At 45.4% G+C, this 20,174-nt stretch overlaps 1 protein-coding gene across 8 annotated transcripts in view; it reads right to left on the bottom strand.

Annotated features, from left to right (window-relative positions):
- LOC132398656 (nucleolar transcription factor 1-like) overlaps positions 1-20,174 on the bottom strand; it is an 81,464-nt gene that overhangs the window by 7,986 nt on the left and 53,304 nt on the right. For 7 of the 8 annotated variants that reach the window (XM_059978412.1, XM_059978385.1, XM_059978404.1 and 4 more), the window contains exons 15-18: positions 15,822-15,932; positions 9,609-9,697; positions 9,182-9,374; positions 8,649-8,696 (exon numbers count right to left, since the gene is read on the bottom strand). In XM_059978412.1, coding sequence (XP_059834395.1) covers positions 8,649-8,696; positions 9,182-9,374; positions 9,609-9,697; positions 15,822-15,932 — 441 coding nt within the window. The remainder of the gene's footprint in view (positions 1-8,648; positions 8,697-9,181; positions 9,375-9,608; positions 9,698-15,821; positions 15,933-20,174) is intronic. The other variant, XM_059978395.1, reaches the window with a different exon arrangement.

The following is a 20,174-nucleotide window of genomic DNA, read 5'->3' as shown; positions in this document are numbered from 1 at the left end:
AACCCATCAAAATTTAAGTGTTACAATTGAATGTGCATCAACCATTTCTGCTGGCAGATAATTCCACACTCTCATTATCCTATGAGTGAATAAGTTCACCCTCAGGATCCCCTTAAATACTTCACTTCTAGAACATAGAAATTTACAGCACATTACAAGCCTTTCGGCCCACAATGTTGTGCCAACCATGTAACCTACTCTAGAAACTGCCTAGAATTTCCCTGGCGCATAATTCCATGTACCCATCCAAGAGGCTCTTAAAAGACTCCATTATATCCGCTTCCTCCACTGCTGCTGGCAATGCATTCCATGCACCCACCACTCTCTGTGTGGAAAAAAACGTACCCCTGCCATCCCCTTGGTACCTATTTCCAAGCACCTTAAAACTATGCCCCCCCATGTTAGCTATTTCAGCCCTGGGAAGAAGCCTCTGGCTATCCAGACGAACAATGCCCTTCATCATCTAATCAAAGCCCCTCTATCAGGTCACCTCTCATCTTCTGTCGCTCCAAGGAGAAAAGGCCAAGTACGCTCACCTATTCTCATAAGGCACACTCTCCAATCCAGGCAACATCCTTGTAAATCTCCTATGCACTCTCTCTATAGTATCCACATCCTTCCTGTAGTGAGGTGACCAGAACCAAACACAATACTCCAAGTGGGGTCTGACCAAGTACTTATATAGCTGTAACATTACCTCATGGCTCTTGAACTCAATCCTACAGTTGATGAAAGCCAACACACCATATGCCTTCTTAACAACACTGTCAACCTGCGCAGCAGCTTTCAGTGTCCTGTCGACATGGACCCGAAGATCTCTCAGATCCTCCACACTGCCAAGAGTCTTACCATTTATATTGTCTTCAAATTGGACCTACCAAAATGAACCACTTCACACCTATCTGGAGTGAAATCCATCTGCCACTTCTCAGCCCAGTTCTGCATCCTATCAATATCCCACTGTAACCACTGACAACCCTCCAGACTATCCACAACACCCCCAACCTTGGGTCATCAGCAAACTCTTCTACCTCTTTATCCAGGTCATGTATAAAAACCACAAAGAGGAGGTGTCCCAGAATAGATCCCTGCAGAACATCACTGTTCACTGACCTCCAAGCAAAATACAAACCATCTACAACCACTCTTTGCCTTCTGTGGTCAAGCCAATTCTGGATCCACAAAGCAAGGTCTCCTTAGATCCCATGTCTCCTTACCTTCTGAAAGAGCTTCGCATGGAGAACCCTATCAAACGCCTTGCTGAAATCCATATACACCACATCCACTGTTCTACCTTCATCAATGCATTTAGTTACATCCGCAAAAGAATTCAATCAGGCTCGTAAAGCATGACCTGCCCTCAACAAAGCCACGCTGAATATCCCTACCCTAATCATAAGACCATAAGACAAAGGAGCAGAAGTCGGCCATTTGGTCCACCAAGTCTGCTCCGCCATTTCATCATGAGCTGATCTAATCTCCCCTTTAGTCCCATTCCCCCGCCTTCTCACCATAACCTTTGATGTCCTGACTACTCAGATACTTATCAATCTCTGCCTTAAATACACCCAATGACTTGGCCTCCACTGCCGCCTGTGGCAACAAATTCCATAGATTCGCCACCCTCTGGCTAAAAAATTTTTTCCACATCTGTTCTGAACAGGCACCCTGCAATCATCAAGTCATGTCCTCTCGTACTAGACTCCCCCACCATGGGAAACAACTTTGTCACATCCACTCTGTCCATGCCTTTCGACATTCGAAATGTTTCTATGAGGTCCCCCCTCATTCCTATAAACTCCAAGGAGTACAGTCCAAGAGCGGTCAAACATTCCTCATATGTTAACCCTCTCATTCCCAGAATCATTCTAGTGAATCTTCTCTGAACCCTCTCCAATGTCAGCACATCCTTTCTTAAATAAGGAGCTCAAAACTGCACAAAGTATTCCAAGTGAGGTCTTCCCAGTACCTTATAGAGCCTCAACATCACATCCCTGCTCCTATACTCTATTCCTCTAGAAATGAATGCCAACATTGCATTCGCCTTCTTCACCACCGACTCAACCTGGTTAACCCTGAGGGTATCCTGCACGAGGACTCCCAAGTCCCGTTGCATCTCAGAACTTTGAATTCTCTCCCTATTTAAATAATAGTCTGCCCGTTTATTTCTTCTACCAAAGTGCATGACTGTACACTTTCCGACATTGTAATTCATTTGCCACTTCTTTGTCCATTACCCCAATCTATCCAAGTCTCTCTGCAGACTCTCTGTTTCCTCAGCACTACTGGCCCCTCCACCTATCTTTGTATCATCAGCAAACTTAGCCACAAAGCCATCTGTTCCATAATCCAAATCATTGATGTACAACTGGTAAGCAGCAGCCAACCAGAATGGGATCCCTTTATTCCCACTCTCTGTTTCCTGCCAATCAACCAACGCCCTATCCACATATGTAACTTTCCTGTAATTCCATGGGCTCTTGTTTAGCAGCCTCATGTGCGTAACTTTGTCAAAGGCCTTCTGAAAATCCAAATACACAACATCCACAGCATCTCCCTTGTCTAGCCTACTTGTAATTTCCTCAAAAAATTGCACTAGGTTTGTCAGGCAGGATTTTCCTTTAAGGAAACCATGCTGAGTTCTGACTATCTTGTCATATGCCTCCAGGTATTCCGTAACCTCATCCTTGACAATCGACTCCAACAACTTCCCAACCACCGATGTTAAGCTAACAGGTCTATAATTTCCTTTTTGCTTCCTTGCCCCCTTCTTAAATAGCGGAGTGACACTTGCAATCTTTCAGTCCTCCGGAACCAGGCCAGAATCTATCGACTTTTGAAAGATCATCGCAAATGCCTCCGCAATCTCCACAGCTACTTCCTTCAGAACACAAGGGTGCATTCCATCTGGTCCAGGAGATTTATCTACCCTTAGACTATTCAGCTTCCTGAGTACTTTCTCTGTCGTAATTGTGATTGCACATATTTCTCTTCCCTGACACCCTTGAGTGTCTGGTGTACTGCTGCTGTCTTCCTCAGTGAAGACTGATGCAAAATACTCGTTCAGTTCCTCCGCCATCTCCTTATCTCCCATTACAATTTCTCCAGCATCATTTTCTATCGGTCCTATATCTAATCTCACCTGTCTTTTACTCTTTCTATACTTGAAAAAGCTTTTACTATCCTTTGATATTAGTTGCTAGCTTCCTTTCATAGTTCATCTTTTCCCTCTTAATGACCTTCTTAGTTTCCTTTTGTAAGCCTTTAAAAACTTCCCAATCCTTTGTCTTCCCACTAATTTTTGCTTCTTTGTATGCCCTCTACTTTGCTTTTACTTTGGCTTTGACTTCTCTTGTCAGCCACAGTTGCATCCTTTTTCCATTCGAAAATTTCTTCTTCTTTGGAATATATCTGTCTTGCACGTTCCTCACTTCTTGCATAAACTCCAGCCACTGCTGCTCTGCCGTCCTTCTCGCTGGTGTCCCTTTCCATTCAACCTTGGCCTGTTCCTCTCTCATGCCATTGTAATTTCCTTTACTCCACTGAAATACTGACACATCGGATTTCGGCTTCTCTTTCTCAAATTTCACAGTGAACTCAATCATGTTATGATCACTGCCTCCTAAGGGTTCCTTCACTTCCATCTCTCTAATCACCTCTGGTTCAGTACACAATACCCAATCCAGGATAGCCGATCCCCTAGTGGGCTTAACAACAAGCTGTTTTAAAAAGCCATCTCGTAGACATTCTACAAATTCTCTCTCTTGAGATCCAGTGCTGACCTGATTTTCCCAATTCACTCGCATGTTAAAATCCCCTACAATTATCATAACACTGCCCTTCTGGCATAATCAGATTACGTCTCTCCATAAATCCTGCCTCTCAAGATCTTTTCCAAAAACTTGCCCGCCACTGAAGTCAGAATCATTGGTCTAAAATTTCCTGGGTTATCTCTACTCCCTTTCTTGAACAAGGGAATGACATTTGAAACCCTCCAATACTCTGGTACTTCTCCTGTCCCTATGGTTGATGCAAAGATCATTGTGAGAGGCTCAGCAATCTCCTCCCTCGCTTCCCACAGTAGCCTGGGGTTACATCTCATCTGATCCCGGTGACTTGTCTAACTTAATGCTTTTCAAAAGCTTCCAACACATCCTCTTTCTTATGTCTACATGCTCAAGCTTTTCAGTCTGCTGTACATCATCCCCACAATTGCCAAGGTCTTTATCCCCGATGAACACTGAAGCAAAGTACAGTGCTTTCGACCAGGAGCTGTTGGCACTGTATCTGGCAATCTGGCATTTCAGGTACTTCTTAGAAGGCAGGCATTAACCGCATTAACGGACCACAAACCGTTGACCTTCGTGTTCACGAAGGTGTCCGATCCCTGGTCGGCTCGCCAGCAGCAACATCTGTCCTACATCTCCGAGTACATGACGGACATCCAGCATGTCTCGGGAAAGGACAATGTCGTGGCAGACGCACTCTCCAGACCAGCTGTCCAGGCCCTGTCCCTGGGGTTGGACTATGCAGCACTGGCAGAGGCGCAGCAGGCAGACGACGAGATGCCCAGCTACAGGACCACAGTCTCAGGTTTGCAGCTGCTGGACTTTCTCATAGGCCCAGGTGATAGGACCCTCCTGTGCAACGTGGCTACCGGCCAACCTCGCCCCATCATCCCGGCAGCCTGGAGGTGACGAGTTTTCGACTCCATACACGGTTTGGCGCACCCATCTATCAGGACAACAGTTCGGCTGGTCTCCAGCAAGTTCGCGTGGCACGGACTTCGCAAGCAGGTCAGTGAATGGGCCAGAACGTGCGTGCAGTGCCAAACAGCTAAGGTGCAGCGGCACACTAAAGCCCCGCCGCAGTAGTTCGAACCCACCCACCGGAGGTTCGACCACATTCATGTGGATATCATGTGCCCCCTACCAGTGTCCCGAGGAGCGCGGTACCTCCCAACTATGGTAGACTGGTTCACGAAGTGGCCAGAGGCGGTCCCGCTCACTGACACATCTGCCGATTCCTGCGCCCGAGCACTGATTGCAACCTGGGTAGCACGCTTCTGGGTACTGGCCCACATTACCTCCGACAGAGGCACCCAGTTCACCTCCAGGCTGTGGCCAGCCTGTTGGGAACGCAGCTACTCCACACAACTGCCTACCACCCACAGTCGAACAGACTGGTGGAACGCTTCCACCGTCACTTGAAGTTGGCTCTCATGGCCCGCCTGAGAGGACCTAACTGGGTGGACGAGCTTCCCTGGGTCCTGCTTGGAATTCGCACAGTGCCCAAAGAGGATCTGCATGCCTCGTCAGCCGAGTTGGTGTACGGCGCGCCCCTGGCCATCCCAGGAGAGAGAGTTCATACCAGCCCCAAGGGGGCAAGAGGAAGAACCCGCAGCAGTCCTGGACAGGCTATGCGAAAGGCTCGGCAACCTGGCCCCCGTACCAACTTCACAGCAAGGACGGACCCCGACCCATGTACCCAAAGACCTGCAGAACTGTAAGTTTGTGTTTGTACAAGGGGCCGTTCGAGGTGATCAACAACAACAAGTCCACGTATGTTCTGGACATTGGGGGGAAAGAGGAGGCTTTCACGGTGGACCGACTCCAACCACCCCATGTGGACTTGGCGCAGCTGGTCGAGGTTCAGGGCCCGTGGTGCAGAGGCAGACCTCCCAAACAGAGGCTGATCCAGACTGTGGACATTGGGGGGGGTGTATCACCGGTTCTTGGGGGGGGGGGGGGGGGGTTATGTGGCGACACACTTTCTGCACAGGCAAACCAGCTCACAAACAGCCAGCGCACGGGGGGAGACTTTGGTAATGCACCTCTGATGCCATTTCCACCCGGAGAGGGCGGGTGCTAGGGATTAAATGCCAGTGCCGTGAAGTTTGAATAAACTAGTCTTGAAACAACTTACCGACTATGTGTTGTTATTTCAGCGCTGTGTGTAGCACATCGCTACAACCCTATCATTTCCGACTCCATGCTGCCGCCGGCAGCCCATTCCACGCACTCACCACTGTGTAAAAAAACTTAACCCTGACATCTCCTCTGTACCTATCTCCAAGCACCTTAAAACTATGCCCTCTCGTGCTAGCAATTTCAGCCCTGGGAAAATGACCTCTGACTATCCACACAATCGATGCCTCTCACCACCTCTATCAAGTCAACTCTCATCCTCCGTTGCTCCAAGGAGAAAAGGCCGAGTTCGCTCAACCTATTCTCAGAAGGCATGCCCCAAACCAATCCAGGCAACATCCTTGTAAATCTCCTCTGCACCCTTTCTATAGTTTCCACATCCTTCCTGTAGTGAGGTGACCATAACTGAGCACAGTACTCCAAATGGAGTCTAACCAGGGTCCTATCTATATAGCTGCAACATTACCCCTCGGCTCCTAAATTCAATTCCACTGTTGATGAAAGCCAATACACCTTATACCTTCTTAACCACAGAGTCAACCTGCACAGCAGCTTTGAGTGTCCTATGGACTCAGAACCAAAGATCCCTCTGATCCTCCACACTGCCAAGAGTCTTACCATTAATACTATACTCTGCCATCATAGTTGACCTACCAAAATGAACCACCTCACATTTATCTGGGTTGAACTCCATCTGCCACTTCTCAGCCCAGTTTTGCATCCTATCAATGTCCCGCTGTAACCTCAGACAGCCCTCCACACTATCCACAACAACCCCAACTTTTGTGTCATCAGCAAATTTACTAACCCATCCCTCCACTTACTCATCCAGGTTATTCATAAAACTCACAAAGAGTAGGGTCCCAGAACAGATCCCCAAGGCACTCTATGCAGAATATGACCTGTTTACAGCCACTCTTTGCCTTCTGTGGACAAGCCAGTTCTGGATCCAAAAACCAATGTCCCCTTGGGTCCTTACTTTCTCAATAAGCTTTACATGGGATACCTTATCAAATGCCTTGCTAAAATCCATATACTGTACATTACATCTACAGCTCTACCTTCATCAATATGTTTAGTCACATCCTCAAAAAATTCGATCAGGCTCGTAAGGCATGACTTGCCTTTGACAAAGCCAAAGACTATTCCTAATCATATTATTCCTAATCACTTCCATGAAATTATAGATCTGTACTCCCAGATTCCCTTATTCTACCACACTACTTGGTGGCCTATTGCTCAATGTGCAAGTCCTATCCTGGTTTGTCTCCTAAATTGAAACACCTCATATTAAGTTCCACCTGACATTTCTCAACCCATTTTCTCCAAACTTTGATAGCCTTCCTTCCTGTCCACTATGCCTCTAATCTTGTTGTCATCTGCAAATTTGTTGATCCAGTTTACCACATAATTATCTAAATGATTAATATAGATGATAAAATACAACAGGTTCATCATCGCTCTCTGTGGCACACCACCAATCAGAGAGGCAAGCATCTACTACTTTGCTCTGGCTTTTCCTGCAAACCCATTGTTAAATCCATCTGACTACTTCCTCCTGAATGTCAAGCTACTCAACTTTCTAGACGAGCCTCCGGTGCAGGACTTTATCAAAGGCCTTGCTAGAGTGCACGTAGACAACGTCCACTGCCTTTCCTTCATCAACTTTCCTGCCAATCTCCTCAAAAAAATACTCTATACAGAAAAAAACACACTAGATCCTTTTCTATATGATTATTTAGACCGAGCCTATTGGACACAAAACCATGCTGACAATCCCTAAATCAGGCCCTGTCTATCCAAACAGCTGTATATACTTTCTCTTAAAATACTTTCCAATAATTTACCCATGATGAATGTCAGCTCACTTTTAGAGCCTTTCTTGAAACAACTAGTTCTCCAGCACCTCACCTGTAGCTAAGGACATTCTGAATACCTCTGTCGGGGCTTTTGTCATTCTGCACTAGCCTCCTACAAAGTCTGAGGGAGCACTTTGTCATGCCCTGGGGACTTAGCTATCCTAATTGCATCAAAACAGCCAGTACCTGTTCTTCCGTGATCTGGGTACAGTCCATGACCTTACCCTTTTTTTGCCTCAGTTCTTTAAGTTTCTGTTCTACAGAAGCCTCAAACATCAGAAAAAATGGAGGTACTGATGGCTTTGATAAATCCCATGGCCCAATCAAGTTTGTCCAAGAAAATTGTGGGAAGCAATGGAAGAAGATATAGGAGTCTTGGTGAGGAACTGGAAGACTGCAGGATGGTGAAATTTGATTATAATTTAAGCAGGGTTACAAGGACAGTCAGGGATCCACAGGCCACCGAGTGGTCAGTGGTGGGGAAGTTACTCAAAGAGATTCTAAAGGAGAAGATGGACTTGCATTTGGATTAGGGATAGTCAATATCAGTTTGTATGTGGGAAAATACATCTTACAAACCTTACACACATTTTATCAAGTGGTGACCAAGTGGACTGATGAGGGCAGGTCAGTGGACATTGTCTACATGGACTTTGGCAAGGTCTTTGACATTGTCCTTCGTGATCAGCTGGACCAGAATATTGGATCACAGGGAATCCAGGGTGAACTAGCTGTTGGATACAAAGCTGGCCTGGTGAAAGGAGTGTAGGACTTGTACATTGGAGGCCTGTGACCAGCAGTGTGCCACTTGTTATTTTTAAAAAATTTTAAAAATGCTGCTTCTACATGCTGAGTTACTCACCGTGGTGGTGTACTCCATATACAGAGCCCTCTCTTGTGGGGAGAGTGACTGAAAGAGATGAAAAAGTGCCAATCTCAAATTTACACAGACAGAAGATATTCAAATGATCGATTAAACAGATTTAAAACAATAACACCAGGGTACAGTACTAGTGGGGTTAGATGTCACTGTATAACGATGGGGTATTGTAGCGGTGGGGCAAGTCTGTCTGTGTAACACCAAAAAGTTGTATTGATGGGTTCAATTCTGTCACTGTAAAATGCTGGGGTACAATATCATGGGGGTGGATCTGTCACTGTACAACACTGGGGTACGGTACCGGTGGGGACGGGTCTGTCACTGTACAACACTGGGGCATGGTACCGGTGGGGCTGGGTCTGTCACTGTACAACACTGGGGCATGGTACCAATGGGGACGGGTCTGTCACTGTACAACAATAGGGCACAGTACCATAGGGGTCGGTCTGTCACTGTACAACACTGGGGCACAGTACTGGTGAGAAGAGATTTGTGAACAGTTAGAAGGTACCCACCTTGAGCCAGACCTCCAGCTCTGCCTTGTACTCCTGCTGCTGCTGCTCCACCTGCTTCTTGTACACATCCTTCTGGGTCTGGCTGAGCTTTTGCCACCTGCGCCCAATTTCCACCATCCTCTCCTTGAGCCCAAAGTGGCTCAGCTCTCCACTCGTTAGCAGCTCTTGGGAGAACATCTGGTAACCACTCCTGCTGGGCAAAGGTCAGTACAGCACAGATCAAGCTTGGTCCCCTCACATCTGGATGGTCTGAGGACACTTGCAGCAGTTAGGGCCAGTGTCAGAGCACCTGCAGTGAACTGGGGGGAGGGAGGGGTCGTCGTCCTTGGGCCCAGTGTTAGAGCACTAGCAGCAAATGGGGAGCACTGGTTGTGAATGGGAAGCATTGAGGTCAGTGTGAGGAGGGACAGTGTTGACTGGTACTTACATCGGTGGCTTCTTAGGTTCCCCATCAAACTTCAGCTTCTTGGTTGGCAGAGCTGTGCCTGTTGTACACCGACTCTCTGACAGTTCCCTCTGTAACACAATGGCAACTCTTGTCAGACACTGTCCACCCACACTGGCTATGAGGGAACAGGGAGGTGGACTGACAGTGGACCATAGGCTAATGTTAGTGGGTACAGCTGATGGTCTCTCTGAGCCGGGAGCTCACGGGGTAGGTCATCAGTCGGTGACCCACCTTCTGAACCGAACCTCCGAAATAACAGTGGCAAGGCATCATTGAGGTCCGAGGACACAATGTGTGTTTGGAACTTGAATGATAGAGTAGGCGAACATGCAACACTGCTGTGACTGCGACTCGGTACAAATAGTTAGTGTAGTCTTTAGTGTAACACTTTATAGCATCGGCAATCAGGATTCAATTCACACCATGGTCTGTAAGGTGTTTGTACGTCCTCACTGAAATTGCATGGGTTTTCTCCCATATTCCGAAGATGTACGGTTAGGGTTAGTAAGTTGTGGGAATGCTATATTGATGCTGAAAACAATGCAACACCTGCGGGCTGCCCACATTGGACCATGTTGGTTGGCAACATAACGCATTTCACTGTTTCAATGCACATGTGACAAAGCTGATCTTTAATCTCTAATCACCCCACGATAGTGAAGTGTATGGTCTTGGGTCCTGAAATCATTTATTCAGCCAATGGCCTGCTTGTTCCTGTCACGAGAGCTGCACTGAGGGAGTGTCCCAGTAATGAGGTGGGAAAGCCCTGATGATGGGGAGCAAGCCATGCTGAGGGAGTACCTTGGTGGTTTCGGGAGGGGGTGGGGGGGAGGTGTACATGTTAAGAGAGCACCCCGGTGTCTAGTTTTCCCTGGTTTGAGGAACCTCGGGGAGGGATGCCCCTGGCACCATGACTGAACCCCTCCAGAGCTCAAAGGTTTGCGAGAGCAGAAGACAGTAGCTGCAAACTGTCAGCTGGGTTAGCCTCATGTCATTGAAATGGTCTGGAATTCATCATCAAGGAGGGATTAGTAAAATATTCAGAAAAATTATCACAGGATTATCAAGCAGAGCAAATTAATTTCAGTGAATGGAGAATTCTATTGGACAAATTTGTTATGAGTTTTGACGATGTAACAAATAAGGTGCCTGCAGGAGAACTAGGTGTGTAGGATTTCCAGAAGACACTTGATAATGTAATACATAAATGGTGCTGCATAGAGCTTTGCCGTGGATTGGAGTCAGAGTGCTACAGAGCAGGAACGTGCTCTTTGGTCCCGCTCATCCCTGCTGCCCAGGACTCCTAACCAAGCTGGTCCTATTTACCTGTGTTTAGCCATATCTCTTTAAATGATTCCTATTCATGTATGCATCCAAGTGCATTTTAAATGTTGTTATTGTACTTGCATCAACCACTTCCTCTGGCAGCTCTTTCCATATACTTATCACCCTGTGTGATAAGATTGTCCCCAATGTTACTTTATCTTTCCCCTCTCATCTCTAGCCTAGGTCCTCTTGTATTTAGTTCCCTTTTCCTGGGAAAACGGTGAATGCACACAGTCCCATATATGCATCTTTATGCACCTCAGTGAAGGTAGACAATATTGAGATGCCTGGCTAACAGAAAACAGGGTTAGAATAAATAATTTTCAGATTGACTGTCAGTAACTAGTGAAGTGCCACTAGGGCCTAATCTATTTGTCAATGACTTGAACTGTAATCAAAAGCGCTACAGCTAAAGAAAGGTAAGCATGTAGCAAGTTATACAAGGGACACAAAAAAGAAACAAAGGGATATAGATAGGTTGAGTGAGTGGGTTAGAAGTTGGGAGATGAAAACCATTATTTAAATTATTAAGATGGATTGAGATTATGACATGTACGTGTACAAAGGTATCTGGGGCAAAAAGTGTTGGCATCCAACTACAAGTAATTAGGAAGGTTGATGGAACATTGTTATTTATTGCAAGAGCCATGGAGTGTAAAAGTAAGGAATTTTTGATGTCCCAGAGTACTGTATACTTAACATTCACTGTGCAGGCTATTCAAGGCAGGATGTGCTTGCATTGCAGGCTGCACAGAGAAGTGTCACTGGGTCAATCCCATCGTGAAGGAGTTGATGAGTGAATAGAGGTTAGGCTGATATTCAGAGGAATTGGGTAAATTGAGAGGGCATTTTATCAAGATCTACAAAATCTGAGGAGATGGGTTGACCAGTACGGATGCTGGGAGGACGTCCCCCACTGGGGTTACCTAAAACAAGGAGATACCAGCTCAGAATGAGAAGTCACTCACCTTAGATGAAGAGAAGCATAGAAAACCTATAGCACAATAAAGGCCCTTTGGCCCACAATGCTGTGCCGAACATGTACTTACTTAGAAATTACCTAGGGTTACCCATAGCCCTCTATTTTTCTAAGCTCCATGTACCTATCCAGGAGTTGCTTAAAAGACCCTATCGTATCCACCTCCACCACCGTTGCTGGCAGCTCATTCCATATGCTCACCACTCTCTGCATAAAAAAAAACTTACCCTTGACATCTTATCTGTACCTACTTCCAAGCACCTTAAAACTGTATCCTCTCATTTTAGCTATTTCAGCCCTGGGAAAAAGCCTCTGATTATCTATACGATCAATGCCTCTCACCATCTTATACACCTCTATCAGGTCACCACTCATCCTCTGCTGCTCCAAGGAGAAAAGGCCAAGTTCACTCAACCTATTCTCATAAGGCATGCTCCCCAATCCAGGCAACGTCAATCTCCTCTGCACCCTTTCTACAGTTTCCACATCCTTCCTGTAGTGAGGTGACCAGAACTGAGCACAGTACTCCAAGCAGAGTCTGACCAGGGTCCAATATAGCTGCAACATCACCTCTTGGCTCTTAAACTCAATCCCACGGTTGATGAAGGCCAATGCATCATATGCCTTCTTAACCACAGAGTCAACCTGCGCAGCTGCTTTGAGTGTCTTATGGACTCTGACCCCAAGATCCCTCTGATCCTCCACACTGCCAAGAGTCTTACCATTAATACTATATTCTGTCATCATATTTGACTTACCAAAATGAACCACCTCACACTTGTCTGGGTTGAACTCCATCTGCCAGGATACTTCTCAGCCCAATTTTACATCCTATCAATATCCCGCTGTAAGCTCTGACAGTCCCCCACACTATCCACAACACCCCCAACTTCTGTCATCAGTAAATTTACTAACCCATCCCTCCACTTCCTCATCCAGGTCATTTATAAAGAGCACGAAGAGAAGGGGTCCCAGAACAGATCCCTGAGGCACTCCACTGGTCACCGACCCCCATGCAGAATATGACCCATGAACAATCACTCTTTGCCTTCTGTGAGCAAGTCAGTTCTGGATCCACAAAGCAATGTCCCCTTGGATCCCATGCCTCCTTACTTTCTTGATAAGCCTTGCATGGGGTACCTTATCAAGTGTCTTGCTGAAATCCATATACACTACATCTACTGCTCTACCTTCATCAATGTGTTTAGTCACATCCTTCAAAATTTCAATCAGGCTCATAAGGTACGACCTGCCTTTGACAAAGCATGCTGACTATTCCTAATCATATTATGCCTCTCCAAATGTTCATAAATCCTGCCTCTCAGGATCTTCTCCATCAACTTACCAACCACTGAAGTAAGACTCACTGGGCTATAAATTTCCTGAGCTACTCTCTTTCTTGAATAAGGGAAAAACATCTGCAACCTTCCAATCCTCTGGAACTTCTCCCATCCCCATTGATAATGCACAGATCATTGCCAGAGGCTCAGCAATCTCCTCCCTCACCTCCCACAGTAGCTTGTGGTACATCTCGTCCGGTCCCAGAGACTTATCCAACTTGATGCTTTCCAAAAGCTTAAGCACATCCTCTTTCTTAATATGTACATGCTCAAGCTTTTTAGTCTGCTGTAATTCATCCCTACAACTGCCAAGATCCTTTTCCGTAGTGAATACTGAAGCAAAGTATTCATTAAGTATCTCTGCTATCTCCATACATATTTTCCCACTGTCACACTAGACTGGTCCTATTCTCTCACGTCTTAACCTTTTGCTCTGTAGAATGCATTGGGGTTTTCCTTAATCCTGCTCGCCAAGGCCTTCTCGTGGCCCCTTCTGGCTCTTCTAATTTCATTCTTAAACTCCTTCCTTATAGATCTCTATCATTACCTAGTTCTTTGAAAGTTTCATAAGCTTTTCTTTTCTCCTTGACTAGATTTTCAAAAGCCTTTGTACACCACAGTTCCTGTACTCTACCATCCTTTCCCTGTCACATTGGAATGTACCCATGCAGAACTCCACGCAAGTATCCCCTGAACATTTGCCACATTTCTGCTGTACATTTCCCTGAGAACACCTGTTCCCAATTAATGCTTCCAAGTTCCTCCCTGATAGCTTCATATTTCCCCTTACTTCAATTAAACGCTTTCCTAACTTGTCTGTTCCTATCCCTCTCCAATGCTATGGTAAAGGAGATAGAGTTGTAATCACTATCTCTAAAACGCTCTCCTACTGAGCTACCTGACACCTGACCAGGTTCTTTTCCCAATACCAGATCAAGTACGGCCTCTCCTCTTGTAGGCGTATCTACATATTGTGTTAAGAAACCTTCCTGAACGCAAATATCGAACTCCACCCCATCTAAACCCCTTGCTCTAGGGACATGCCAATCGATATTTGGGAAATTAAAGTCTCCCACCACAACAACCGTTATTATTACACCTTTCCAAAATCTGTTTCCTTATCTGTTCCTTGATGTCCCTGTTACTAATTGGGTGGTCTATAAAAAAACACCCAGTAGAGTTATTGATCCCTTCCTTTTTCTAACTTCCACCCACAGAGACTCAGTAGACAATCCCTCCGTGACTTCCTCCTTTTCTGCAGCTGCGACACTAACTCTGATCAGCAGTGCCACACCCCACCTCTTTTGCCTCCCTCCCTGTCCTTTCTGAAACATCTAAAGCCTGGCACTCTAAGTAACCATTCCTGCCCCTGAGCCATCCAAGTCTCCGTAATGGCCACAACATCATAGCCCTAAGTACTGATCCACGCTATAAGCTCATCACTTTGATCATGATGCTTCCTACATTAAGATAGACACATCTCAAACCATCGGTCTGAGTGCATCCCTTCTCTGTCACCTGCCTATCCTCCCTCTCGCACTGTCTCCAAGCTTTCTCTGTTTGTGAACCAACAGCCCTTTCAGTTTGGTTCCCACCCCCCATCAATTCTAGTTTAAACTCTCCCCAATAGCCTTAGTAAACCTCCCTGACAGGATATTGGTCCACCTTGGATTCAAGTGCAACCCATCCTTTTTGTACAGGTCACACCTGCCCCAAAAGAGGTCCCAATGATCCAGAAATCTGAATCCCTGCCCCCTGCTCCAATCCCTCAGCCACGCATTTATCCTCCACCTCACTCTATTCCTATAGTCATTGTCATGTGGCACAGGCAGTAATCCCGAGACGACTACAGTTGAGGTCCTGCTTCTCAACTTCCTTCTTAATTCCCTGTGGTCTGTTTTCAGGACCTCCTCCCTTTTCCTACCCATGTTGTTGGTGCCAATATGTACAACTTCTGGCTGTTCACCTTCCCACTTCAGGATATTGTGGATGTGATCAGAAACATCCCAGACCCTGGCATCTGGGAGGCAAACTTCCATCTATGTTCCTTTCCTGCATCCACAGAATCAACTGCCTGACCCCCTAACTATAGAGACCCCTATTACTATTGCCTTTTTCCTTTCCCTACCTTTCTGAGCCACAGGGCCAGACTCTGTACCAGAAGGATAGGGAAATCCTTCCTCTTGGAAGTTTGTGATTCTTTGAAACTTCTCTATCTCTGAGTGCTGTGGCAGAGTCACTGAAAACTTTCATGGCAGGAAATGACAACAAACATGTCAACTACAAGGAAATCAAGAGCATGTGGAGTCAAAGTTGAATAGCACAGAAACAGGCCCTGCAGCCCAACTCATCCATACTGAATGTATTATCCAGTGAATTTGTCTGACACATGTGGAGGAAGCAGGAAAGTTGTGGGAGGCCAAGATTGGATCAACTATGATCTTACTCAACAGCTGAACAAGCTCAAGGATCTGAATTCTGATTGACCAACTGATGTTCCTGTGCTTTATGTTCTTCAAGCTGGAAGCCCAATGAAGAGGCACATACCTCATATCTCCTCTGGTCATCTGCTGCCTTCTTAATCCAAGGAATCTTCTCCTCCTTCTCCATGGCCTTCCAGGCTGCCTTCATCGCTGACTGCACCTTCTTGCGGTCATTCTGTAGGCATGAAGAGCAGAGAGTAAAAGGATCAACAAAAGCAAGAGGTCTTCTGCAGACAAACACAGCCACACCCTGATCCATCAATGTGGCAATCAGGCCAGAGCACTCATTTTTCACAATCCAGCCTCAGTCCACAATATAGAGTGCTCTGGTCCCCCTACCCAAAGGAAGACAGTATTTCAGACAAAAGAAAGGCAGGGAAGGTTCATTGCGCTGAACACTGCGTTGGAGGGGTGGTGTGGGAATGAGTTTATTCTCTGATTAAGCAGACTTGACCCATGTTTTGGTTCAGAAGCATGGGTTGTGACAGTGTATTTGCCTCCCAGCCACAATGAGGAGTCAGTCTACGAGTAGAGTAAGCACCCAGGAAGGCAAAGACTTGTGTAGAAATTTGGAGTAAGAGGAGACCACTCAGTCCCTCAAGTTTGTTTTAACATCAGAGTGATTTGATTGTCTGACTAACTATAATAACCCATCACCCACTTGCTCTTCAGAAATTTGTTCATCTTTGCCTTAACGACGTTTCTGCCTGCTCCAACCACATTGATGTCACGGCCGGGAAAGCTCACTAACATAAGGCACGTCCCTGTTGACACTTACCAAATTTTAGCAGTGCATCACAGAAAGCCTTCTATCTGGATGCACGATAACTTGGTCAGCAACTGCTCTGATCATGACTGCAACAAAGTGCAGAGTTGATGATGGAGCTCAGCACATCATGAAACCCTCTATGGACTCTGTCTACATTTCTCGCTGCCCAGTATAATCAAAGATCCTACCCACCATGGACATTCTCTCTTCTTCTTTCCCTGCCAGGCAGAAGATATGTGCCTGATAGCACATACTACCAGGCTCAAGGGCAGCTCCTTCCCACTGTTATCAGATTCTTGAATGGACTTCAAGTACAGTAAGATGAACTCTTGACCTCACAATCTATCTTGTTGCAGTCCTGCATTTTATCATTTACCTGCACTGCACATTGTTACTGTTTTATCTCATTTTACCTCAATGCACTGTGTAATAATTTGATTTGTATGAACAGTATGCAAAACAAGCTTTTCACTGCATTTTGGTACATGTGACGATAATAAACTGATTCCAATATCAATATTCAAAGACTCTGCTTCCATCCCCCTTTTAAGGAAGAAGTTCCAAAGACTTCCTACCAAGAGAATACATCTTCATCATCTACCATGGATGATCCCTCATTTTATACACAGTGAATGCTTGAACTCCTCAAGAGGGCTGTGGAGGGTCAATCACTGACTATGTTCCAGATGGGTAAAAAGGGAAGGAAAGGAAATGGGGTTAATGCAGGTAAGAGATGCAGAGCTAAAAGGTCAGCTCTTTCACTCAATGGTAGAACAGATACAAGGGCTGGGTGGCAAACTCTTTATTTGATCTGTTCTGTCCATGGGACACTGGTAGACAGGGCAGTGAAGAAGGCAGCATTGGCATGCTGGCCTTTAAGATTGAGAATAAGAGTTGGACGGTACACTGCAGTTGTTCAAGACATTGGTGAAGCTGTACCTGAGTTATTGTGTATAGTTCTAGTCACTGTGTAATTGGAAAGGCATCATTAGGTTGGAAAGAGTACAAGGGAAACATGAAAATGTTGCCAGATTCAAGGGCCTGAGTTACGGAGTGAGAGTGGGAGCAGTCACCTGAAAGGTGACCTTATAGAATTGGTATAAAATCATGAGGGACACACAGTGCCTATAAAAAGTATTCACTCCCTTGATAGTTTTCATGTTTTATGGTTTTACAACATTCACAGTGGATTTAATTTGGCTTTTTTGACACTGATCAACAGAAAAAGACTCGTGTCAAAGTGAAAACAGAGCTAAATTAATTACAAATACAAAACACAAAATAATTGATTGCATAAGTATTCACCCCCTTCATTATGACACACCAAATCACTGGTGTAGCCAATTAGTTTTAGAAGTCACATTATTAGTTAAATGGATATCACCTTTCTGTAGCCAAAGTGTTTCAATTGATTGTAGTAAAAATACACCTGTATCTGGAAGGTTCAACTGCTGGTGAGTCAGTATCCTGGCAAAGACTACACTAAGATGACAAAAGAACAATCCAAGCAATTCTGCGAAAAGATTATTGAAGAGCATAAGTCAGGAGAGAGATACAAGAAAATTTCCTAGTCTGAATATCCCATGGAGTACAGTTGTCAATCATCAACAAATGGAAAGAATATGGCACAGCTGTAAATCTGCCTACAGCAGGCAATCCTCAAAAACTGAGTGACTATGCAAGAAAGGGACTATCAGGAGGGAGGCCACCAAGAGATCTATAACAACCCTAGCTTCAGTGGCTAAGATGGGAAAGACTGCGCATACAATAACTGTTGCCCAGGTGCTTCACCAGTTGCAGCTTTATAGGAGAATGGCAAAAAGAAAGCTTCTGTTGAACTCACAGGAAATCTTGGCTAGAGTTTGCCAAAAGGCATGCAGGAGACTCTGAAGTCAACTGGAAGAAGGTTCTGTGGTCTGATGAAGCAAAAATTGAGCTTTTTAGTAATCAGACTAAACATTATGTTGGAAACACCACACATCATCAAAAGCACACCATCGCTACCTTGAAACATGGTGGTGACTGCATCATGCCATGGGAATGCTTCACTGCAGCAGGCACTGGGAGGTTTCTGAAGAGGGTAAAATGAATGCAGCAAAATACAGGGAAATCCTGGAGGAAAACCTGATGCAGTCTGCAAGAGAACTGTGACTAGGGAGAAGATTTGTTTTCTAGTGTTATGAATTCCCGTAACTGGATCACTTACCAGCAAAGATAGAGAGGTCCGTTGAAGTCTGATGGTACTATTTTTTAAAATTTTTATTGATAAAAGGCACAAAAAGATTAATGCAAACATCCAGATAATATACGTCGTCAATAATAAATCTAAGCGCGGGTATAATAATAACCAATAAGAAATAACTATCGTTGTCTAGGGGTTACTGTATTGTCCGATGGAAAGATAAGTCACTATCAGTTTGTTCAAGCTGCAGCGTTGTTGGGTTTAAAAGTGATGTGGTTTAAACTTGCCCCAGGTCTTTTAAGATGCCAATCCGTTGAGTCAGGGGAGCGGGCTTCCCCGTTGTTAAGCTGTTTTCCGTGGTGCCAGCAACCGATTCCAGCCACGGAATCGAACGCACGTGGCTGCCTTCAGATGACTTCCTGCTGTTACGTGGTCGCTTAATGTTTCTTCTGGTGCGTCTGAAGGGGTTGTTCCCTAGACCCTCTTTTATACTTCCTCACGGGGTCTCAGATGTCAATCAGGTTGGGGTGATGCAATCTCTCCACCAACCTCCACCTTGGTTCATTGCCTGGGGCTTCGATGCATCGCACAGGATGCAATACACAAGGCCGTCTCCAAGAGACAATAGCCAGTATCAATGGGCCTCTCGGAGGCCAGGACACATTCCACTCTTTGTGAATTCTAAATGTCTTTCTCTCATTTCCTGGGTCTCCTGAACGGACTCAATAGTGATCTTGCGATTCTCACAAAGGAGGGGGCTACCCCACACCCTTCAGCCCCTCAGAGCTATGGTACATTCATAACACTAGCAAAACAATAACCCTGACCCAAAGCTACACAGGAATGGCTTAAAAACAACAAAGTTAATGTCCTCGAGTGGCCAAGTCAGAGTCCATACTCAATCCAATCGAGAATTTGTGGCTGGACTTGAAAAGGGCTGTTCACTCACGATCCCCATGCAATCTGACAGAGCTTGAGCAGTTTTGTAAAGAACGGGGAAAAACTGCAGTGTCCAGTTGTGCGAAGCTGATAAAGACCTAGCCACAGAGATTCATTGCTGCCAAAGGTGCATCTACTAAATACTGACTTGAAGGGGGTAAGTAATTATGCAATAAATTATTTTGTAATTATTGTAATATAATTAATAATTGTAATAAATTGATACCAATTTGTTTTCATTCTAACACAAAAGGGTATTTTCTGTTAAATTAAATCCACTGTGATTCAATACTGTAGAACAATAAAACATGAAAACTTCCAATACACATACTTTTTAAAGAGGCACTGTAGATAGGGTGAATGTACATCGTATTCTTTTTCAGGGACAGGGAAGCAAAAACTAGAGCAGAAAGGTTCAAGGTGAGAGGATAAATACTTAAAATGGACCCAAGGGGCAACTTCTTCACATAGATGGTGGTAACCATATGGAAGCTGCTGCCAGAGGAAGTGGTTGAGACAGGGAGAAT

Source organism: Hypanus sabinus, chromosome 1 (genome assembly GCF_030144855.1).
Source record: "Hypanus sabinus isolate sHypSab1 chromosome 1, sHypSab1.hap1, whole genome shotgun sequence".
Lineage (NCBI taxonomy): Eukaryota > Metazoa > Chordata > Chondrichthyes > Myliobatiformes > Dasyatidae > Hypanus > Hypanus sabinus.
The sequence above is the reverse complement of the archived record's forward strand: the minus strand, read 5'-3'. Positions and strand labels throughout refer to the sequence as shown.